This window comes from Salmo salar, unplaced genomic scaffold (assembly GCF_905237065.1).
Source record: "Salmo salar unplaced genomic scaffold, Ssal_v3.1, whole genome shotgun sequence".
Taxonomy (NCBI): domain Eukaryota; kingdom Metazoa; phylum Chordata; class Actinopteri; order Salmoniformes; family Salmonidae; genus Salmo; species Salmo salar.
In genome coordinates, this window is record NW_025548886.1 from 57,501 (window position 1) to 67,932 (window position 10,432).

At 40.6% G+C, this 10,432-nt stretch overlaps 1 protein-coding gene across 1 annotated transcript in view; it reads left to right on the forward strand.

Annotated features, from left to right (window-relative positions):
* Positions 1-7,056, forward strand: part of LOC123733412 (leucine-rich repeat-containing G-protein coupled receptor 5A-like) — a 49,387-nt gene extending 42,331 nt beyond the window's left edge. The window contains exon 4 of the mRNA XM_045712810.1: positions 6,684-7,056. Within this exon, the coding sequence (XP_045568766.1) occupies positions 6,684-6,777 (94 nt within the window). The 3' untranslated portion in view covers positions 6,778-7,056. The remainder of the gene's footprint in view (positions 1-6,683) is intronic.
* The last annotated feature ends 3,376 nt before the right edge of the window (positions 7,057-10,432 follow it).

Consider the following 10,432-nt stretch of genomic DNA (forward strand, 5'->3'; position numbering starts at 1 on the left):
GCTTCTGACTAGGATAGGAACTTATTACACGCGGCTGACTAGGATAGGAACTCATTACATGCTTCTGACTAGGATAGGAACTCATTACATGGCTTCTGACTAGGATAGGAACTCATTACACGCGGCTGACTAGGATAGGAACTCATTGCACATGCTGTCTGACTAGGATAGGAACTCATTACACGTGGATGACTAGGATAGGAACTCATTGCACGCGGCTGACTAGGATAGGAACTCATTACACGTGGATGACTAGGATAGGAACTCATTACACCACGGCTGACTAGGATAGGAACTCATTACACGCGGCTGACTAGGATAGGAACTCATTACATGCTTCTGACTAGGATAGGAACTCATTACACGCGGCTGACTAGGATAGGAACTCATTACATGCTTCTGACTAGGATAGGAACTCATTACACGCGGCTGACTAGGATAGGAACTCATTACACGTGGATGACTAGGATAGGAACTCATTACATGCTTCTGACTAGGATAGGAACTCATTAGACGTGGATGACTAGGATAGGAACTCATTCACACGGCTGACTAGGATAGGAACTCATTACACGTGGATGACTAGGATAGGAACTCATTACATGCTTCTGACTAGGATAGGAACTCATTACACGCGGATGACTAGGATAGGAACTCATTACACGCGGCTGACTAGGATAGGAACTCATTACACGTGGATGACTAGGATAGGAACTTATTGCACGCGGCTGACTAGGATAGGAACTCATTACACACGGCTGACTAGGATAGGAACTCATTACATGCTTCTGACTAGGATAGGAACTCATTACACGCGTCTGACTAGGATAGGAACTTATTACATGCGGCTGACTAGGATAGGAACTCATTACACGCGGATGACTAGGATAGGAACTCATTACACGTGGATGACTAGGATAGGAACTCATTACATGTGGCTGACTAGGATAGGAACTCATTACACGTGGATGACTAGGATAGGAACTTATTACACGTGCTGCTGACTAGGATAGGAACTCATTACACGTGGATGACTAGGATAGGAACTCATTACACGCGGGGCTGACTAGGATAGGAACTTATTACATGCTTCTGACTAGGATAGGAACTTATTACACGTGGATGACTAGGATAGGAACTCATTACACGTGGATGACTAGGATAGGAACTTATTACACGCGGCTGACTAGGATAGGAACTTATTACATGCTTCTGACTAGGATAGGAACTCATTACACGTGGATGACTAGGATAGGAACTCATTACACGCGGCTGACTAGGATAGGAACTCATTACATGCTTCTGACTAGGATAGGAACTCATTACACGCGGCTGACTAGGATAGGAACTCATTACATGCTTCTGACTAGGATAGGAACTCATTACACGCGGCTGACTAGGATAGGAACTCATTACACGTGGATGACTAGGATAGGAACTCATTACATGCTTCTGACTAGGATAGGAACTCATTAGACGTGGATGACTAGGATAGGAACTCATTACACACGGCTGACTAGGATAGGAACTCATTACACGTGGATGACTAGGATAGGAACTCATTACATGCTTCTGACTAGGATAGGAACTCATTACACGCGGATGACTAGGATAGGAACTCATTACACGCGGCTGACTAGGATAGGAACTCATTACACGTGGATGACTAGGATAGGAACTTATTGCACGCGGCTGACTAGGATAGGAACTCATTACATGCTTCTGACTAGGATAGGAACTCATTAGACGTGGATGACTAGGATAGGAACTCATTACACGCGGATGACTAGGATAGGAACTCATTACACACGGCTGACTAGGATAGGAACTCATTACATGCTTCTGACTAGGATAGGAACTCATTACACGCGGCTGACTAGGATAGGAACTCATTACATGCTTCTGACTAGGATAGGAACTCATTACACGCGGCTGACTAGGATAGGAACTCATTACATGCTTCTGACTAGGATAGGAACTCATTAGACGTGGATGACTAGGATAGGAACTCATTACACGCGGATGACTAGGATAGGAACTCATTACACACGGCTGACTAGGATAGGAACTCATTACATGCTTCTGACCAGGATAGGAACTCATTACATGCTTCTGACTAGGATAGGAACTTATTACACGCGGCTGACTAGGATAGGAACTCATTACACGTGGATGACTAGGATAGGAACTTATTACACGTGGATGACTAGGATAGGAACTCATTACACGTGGATGACTAGGATAGGAACTCATTACTACACGGCTGACTAGGATAGGAACTCATTACATGCTTCTGACTAGGATAGGAACTCATTACATGCTTCTGACTAGGATAGGAACTTATTACACGCGGCTGACTAGGATAGGAACTTATTACACGCGGCTGACTAGGATAGGAACTTATTACACGTGGATGACTAGGATAGGAACTCATTACACGTGGATGACTAGGATAGGAACTTATTACACGCGGCTGACTAGGATAGGAACTTATTACATGCTTCTGACTAGGATAGGAACTCATTACACGTGGATGACTAGGATAGGAACTCATTACACGTGGATGACTAGGATAGGAACTCATTACACACGGCTGACTAGGATAGGAACTCATTACATGCTTCTGACTAGGATAGGAACTTATTACACGTGGATGACTAGGATAGGAACTCATTACATGCTTCTGACTAGGATAGGAACTTATTACACGCGGATGACTAGGATAGGAACTCATTACACGTGGATGACTAGGATAGGAACTCATTACACACGGCTGACTAGGATAGGAACTCATTACACGCGGCTGACTAGGATAGGAACTCATTACATGCTTCTGACTAGGATAGGAACTCATTACACGTGATGTGGAACTCATTACAGCTGACTAGGTAGATGACTAGTATAGGAACTTATTACACGTGGATGACTAGGATAGGAACTCATTACATGCTTCTGACTAGGATAGGAACTCATTACACGTGGATGACTAGGATAGGAACTCATTACACACGGCTGACTAGGATAGGAACTAATTTCTTCTTCTTTTTCTAGTTGTAATATTATTGTCAGGATTATTAGTGTGTTTAAACTGTGGGTTAGCCTTGCAGGGTACAGGGCTGCTGCATCCTTCCTGAAGCACTTTGTTGATAGAACCTCGTCTTGTTTGGAAAGAGGGCCGTGCACCTCTCTATTCATCCCACTGTCAGTGTGCTACACCCTCCATGTGATTCTGAATACACACACACACTTGACAGTCAACTTTAGAATGAACCACTGCCCATTCTCTTTAGTCTTGCGGATCTGGGCTTTGTTTTTCTTTCTTCCCGGGCTGTCTCCTAAATACTCCACAGTGAAAAACCAGCGCTTACATGAACAGAAAAGGGAAATGACTCTATAATACTATATGTAGGCTGTATATAACTGGATATACACATATATAACTGGATATAGACTGTATATAACTGGATATAGACTCTATATAACTGATATAGACTGTATATAACTGGATATAGACTGGATATAACTGGATATAGACTGGATATAACTGGATATAGACTATATATAGCTGGATATAGACTGTATATAACTGGATATAGACTGTATATAACTGGATATAGACTATATATAACTGGATATTGACTGTATATAACTGGATATAGACTGTATATAACTGGATATAGACTATATATAACTGGATATAGACTGCATATAACTGGATATAGGCTGTATATAACTGGATATAGACTGTATATAACTGGATATAGACTGGATATAACTGGATATAGACTGTATATAACTGATATAGACTGTTTATAACTGGATATAGACTGTGTATAATTGATATAGACTGTATGTAACTGGATATAGACTGTATATAAGTTGATATAGACTGTAAATAACTGTATATAGACTGTATATAACAGGATATAGACTGTATATAACTGATATAGACTGTGTATAACTGGATATAGACTGTATATAACTGATATAGACTGTATATAACTGGATATAGACTGTATATAACTGATATAGACTGTATATAACTGGATATAGACTGTATATAACTGGATATAGACTGTATATAACTGATATGGACTGTATATAACTGATATAGACTATATATAACTGGATATAGACTGTATATAGATTGTATATAACTGGATATAGACTGTATATAACTGATATAGACTATATATAACTGGATATAGACTGTGTCTATAGACTGTATATACCTGATATAGACTATATATTTAACTGGATATAGACTGTATATAACTGTATATAACTGGATATAGACTATATATAACTGGATATAGACTGTATATAACTGTATATAACTGGATATAGACTGTATATAACTGTATATAGACTGTATATAACTATATATAACTGTATACAACTGGATATAGGCTGTATATAACTGGATATAGACTGTATATAACTGATATGGACTGTATATAACTGATATAGACTATATATAACTGGATATAGACTGTATATAGACTGTATGTAACTGATATAGACTATATATAACTGGATATAGACTGTGTCTATAGACTGTATATACCTGATATAGACTATATATATATAACTGGATATAGACTGTATATAACTGGATATAACTGGATATAGACTATATATAACTGGATATAGACTGTATATAACTGGATATAACTGGATATAGACTGTATATAACTGTATATAGACTGTATATAACTATATATAACTGGATATAACTGGATATAGGCTGTATATAACTGTATATAACTGGATATAGGCTATAGATAATTTGATATAGGCTGTATATAACTGTATATAACTGTATATAACTGGATGTATGCTATAGATAATTAGGTAATTTGATATAGGCTGTATATAACTGGATATAGGCTATAGATCATTTGATATAGGCTGTATATAACTGGATATAGGCTATAGATAATTAGATAATTTGATATAGGCTGTATATAACTGTTTATAGCTATATATAACTGGATATAGACTATAGATGATTTGATATAGGGTGTATATAATTGTACATATATATATTTTTTTCTTTTTAATGTTTTCCTTTATTTAACTAGGCAAGTCAGTTTAGAACAAATTCTTATTTTCAATGACGGCCTAGGAACAGTGGAGTTAACTGCCTTGTTCAGGGCAGAACGACAGATTAACTATACAACTATATATAACTGGATATAACTATATATAACTGGGTATAGGCTGTATATAACTGGATATAACTGGATATAGGCTGTATATAACTGTATATAGACTATATATAACTGGATATAGACTGTATATAACTGTATATAACTATATATATAACTCAATATAGACTGTATATAACTGTATGTAACTATATATAACTGGATATAGACTGTATATAACTATATATAACTGGATATAGGCTGTATATAACTCTATATAACTTTATATAACTGTATATAACTCTATATGACTATATATAACTGTATATAACTGTATATAACTGTATATAACTATATATAACTGGATATAGGCTGTATATAACTGTATATAGACTATATATAACTGGATATAGACTGTATATAACTGTATATAACTGTATATAACTGGATATAGGCTGTATATAACTGTATATAGACTATATATAACTGGATATAGACTGTATATAACTGTATATAACTATATATATATAACTCAATATAGACTGTATATAACTGTATGTAACTATATATAACTGGATATAGACTGTATATAACTATATATAACTGGATATAGGCTGTATATAACTGTATATAACTGTATATAACTGTATATAACTGTATATAACTATATATAACTGTATATAGGCTGTATATAACTGTATATAACTGTATATAACTATATATAACCGTATATAACTGGATATAGGCTGTATATAACTGTATATAACTGTATATAACTATATATAACTATATATAACTGGATATAGGCTCGTATATAACTATATATAACCGTATATAACTGGATATAGGCTGTATATAACATATATAACCGTATATAACTGGATATAGAATGTATATAACTATATATAACTGTATATAACTGTATATAGGCTGTATATAACTGTATATAACTGTATATAACTATATATAACCGTATATAACGGGATATAGGCTGTATATAACTGTATATAACTATACATAACCGTATATAACTGGATATAGGCTGTATATAACTGTATATAACTGTATATAACTGTATATAACTATATATAACTGTATATAACTGGATATAGGCTGTATATAACTATATATAACTGTATATAACTGGATATAGGCTGTATATAGACACAGCCCAGTCCAAGCCAAACGTTCCCTCTCAATAACACCCAGGTGAAACCTTGAACGAATGAATAAAGTTCTGCTCAGTTCCCTGCAACTGAGGAACACACGCCGTGTTAGTCTGGGTTCTATTCCTGCTGGGGAGAGTTGATGGACAGATCATGTGTGAGATTCTTCAGATTCAGATGGCATGTTGAACGTTGAAATGGTCTTGAATGACGAAGGGCCCTGAGAGAACTCACTGCTCTTATATCAAAATGTCATCAGACCAAACCCTGCAAGGTGGTCCTCTGTAACCTGTTACTCTCTCTCTCTCTCTCTCTCTCTCTCTCTCTCTCTCTCTCTCTCTCTCTCTCTCTCTCTCTCTCTGACCAGTCGTCTGGATGCCAACCACATATCCAGTGTTCCTCGGGGCTGCTTTGACGGCCTCCAGTCTCTCGTCACCTGTGGCTGGATGACAACTCCTTGACAGAGGTGCCGGTTGACGCCCTGGGGGCCCTGTCCTCCCTGCAAGCCATGACCCTGGCTCTCAACAGAATCACACATATACCTGACCGGGCCTTCACTAATCTCTCCTCCCTCGTGGTCCTGTGAGTACTGGATACTACCGTGTCCTCTCTTCCTCCATCTTCCCTCTGTCCTTCTCTCCACCCTCTCTCTTTCCCTGGCCAACCTCTTCAGCCTTGTGGTCCTGTGAGTACTGGATACTACCGTGTCCTCTCTTCCTCCATCTTCCCTCTGTCCTTCTCTCCATCCCCCCTCTCTTTCCCTGGCCAACCTCTTCAGCCTGGTGGTCCTGTGTGTACTAGACAACAGCCTGTCTGTCTCTTCTTCTTTCCCTCCTGTCTGCCCTTCTCTAACTCATCCTCCTTCTGCCATCAGACCCCTCATCCTCTCTGCCATCCCTCCATCCTCTGTCCTCCCTCCAGCTCTACTGCTCTCCTTTCCTCAACTCTCCTCCCTCCCGGCCTCTCCTCCCCAGTCCCACCATCCTCCTGCCATCCCTCCATTCCCCTCCTCCATCCTCTTCTCCTTCCATCTCTCCTCCTCTCCGCCTCTCCTCCCAGTCCCACCATCCTCTGCCATCCTCCATTCCCCCTCCTCCATCCCCTCTTCCTCATCCCCTCACCTCCAGCTCTCCTCCCTCCTCTCCTCCCCAGTCCCACCATCCTCTATTTATTAATCAACACACAGAGAGTCCATTCACAAAAGCACCAAGCGAAACGAGGGGATATTTATTGACAGAGTGTAGAGAAAAAGGGATGATTAAATTTTTTGAAAAACAGAATGAAAGAACATCCGTTCACCTCCGTTCAGTTCCCGACAGGGGAGTGACGGTGCCACACACACACACACACACACACACACACACACACACACACACACACACACACACACACACACACACACACACACACACACACACACACATTGCGTCCGTTCAGGTGATGACAGCCTCTCCTACGCCTCTTGAATCCCCTCCTGAGGCCTTCAGGGAGTTAGTTTGTTCCCAACTGTCAAACAAATCTGTCAACGCCACAGGAGAGAGAGTTGTCAAACACTTGTTGGTTGTTAAAGGTCCAATACAGGTATTTTTATCTCAATATCCAATCATTTCTGGGTAACACTGTATCTTACTGGGTTGTTTTCAATTAAATAGGTAATTAAAAGAAACAAAAATAGCTTCTTAGGAAAAGAGCAATTCCTCAAGAAAGGATTTATCTAGGACTGTCTGGGAGTGGTCTGAGTGGGGAGGAAGACTGAAAACGAGCTGTTATTGGCAGAGAGGTTTGGAACTCTCTTTCTTATTGGTCCAATAACTAATTTACTGCCTGGTGATGTCAACAGGCAGGCCAAAACTCCATCCCACCAAAACAGGCTGAAATTTCAGGTGGTCTTTTCAAACAGCTCTTAAACTAAAAGGACATGATCATAATTTTCACAATTCTAAGTATTATTCCAACTTCATAGTGTGGAAATGTATATAAAACACAGAGAAAATCACCTGTTAGACTGCACTGGGACTTCATAGGGGTAGTTTTTTCCTGTTACAATCTGATCTGAACCTGATCTGAATCTGATCTGAATCTGAATCTGGTGATGTGAGTGAGGTGATGTCTGTCTGTCTGTCCCAGCTCCCAGCAGTGTGTGGAGGGTAATCACAGTGTGACTGTGTGTTGGTCCATGCGATGCGGCCAGGCCTAAGAGCCTGGGAGGAAGGAAGGAAGTAAGCCTCGCAGGGCTGATTCACCGTGTCCAGGGCAAGCAGCACAGATAGCATTAGACAGGCAGAGGTAGAGAGTAGGACCAGGAGAAGAGGAGATGGGGGGATGGGGCTGATTGTTTTCCTGGCAAACTTCCGTCCGCCACAAGACTTTGGTGCCCAGGGGCATCCGCTCTCCACAGCAGCCCCGGTCTAGCTGGATCTCTGCCCCTTCCAAGGCCTCGTAATAACCTCCGCCCAACCAACCAACCACGCCCAACCAACCACAAACACACACACACACACACACACACACACACACACACACACACACACACACACACACACACACACACACACACACACACACACACACACACACACACACACACACACACACACACACACACACACACACACACACACACACACACACACACACACACACACACACACACACACACACACACACACACACACACAACCACACACACGCACACAAACACAGACACACACACACACCGCACACAAACACAAACACACACACACAACCACACACACACACACACACACACACACACCACACACACATACACACAAACACACACACACACACACACACACAAACACAAACACACACACAACACACTACACACACACGCACACAACACACACACACAACACACACACATACACACACATGCACACACACACACACACACACACACACACACACACACACACACACACACACACACACACACACACACACACACACACACTCAGGGTAGACAGTAAATCTCAGTAAGACCAAAATAATGGTGTTCCAAAAAGGTCCAAGTAGCCGACCACAAATACACAAATTCCATCTAGACACCGTTCCCTTACAGCACACAAAAACTACACATACCTTGGCCTAAACATCAGCGCCACAGGTAACTTCCCACAAAGCTGTAAACGATCTGAGAGACAAGGAAGAAGGGCATTCTATGCCATCAAAAGGAACATAAAATTCAAACATACCAATTAGGATCTGGCAAGAAAATACTAGAATCAGTTATAGAACCCATTGCCCTTTACGGTTGTGGAGGTCTGGGGTCCGCTCACCAACCAAGAATTCACAAAATGGGACAAACACCAAATTGAGACCCTTCATGCAGAATTCTGCAAAAATTATCCCCGTGTACAGTCGTAGAACACCAAATAATGCATGCAGAGCAGAATTAGGTCGATACCCGCTAATTATCCAAAACTCCAGAAAAGAGCCGTTAAATTCTACAACCACCCCTAAAAGGAAGCGATTCCCAAACCTTCCTAAACAAAGCCATCACCTACAGAGATATGAACCTGGAGAAGAGTCCCCTAAGCAAGCTGGTTCTGGGGCTCTGTTCACAAACACAAACAGAACCCACAGAGCCCCAGGACAGCAGCACAATTAGACCCAACCCAAATCATGAGAAAACAAAAAGATAATTACTTGACACATTGGAAAGAATTAACAAAAAACGGTGAGCAAACTAGAATGCTATTTGGCCCTAAACAGAGGAGTACACAGTGGCAGTATGCCTGACCACTGTGACTGGACCCAAACTTAAGGAAAGCTTTGACTATGTACAGACTCAGTGAGCATAGCCTTGCTATTGAGAAAGGCCGCCGTAGGCAGACCTGGCTCTCAAGAGAAGACAGGCTATGTGCACACGCCCACAAAATGAGTGTGTAAACTGAGCTGCACTTCCTAACCTCCTGCCAAATGTGACCATATTAGAGACACATATTTCCCTCAGATTACACCGATCCACAAAGAATTAGAAAACAAACCCGATTTTGATAAACTCCCATATCTACTGGGTGAAATACCACAGTGTGCATCACAGCAGCAAGATTTGTGACCTGTTGCCAGTAGCAAGAAAAGGCAACCAGT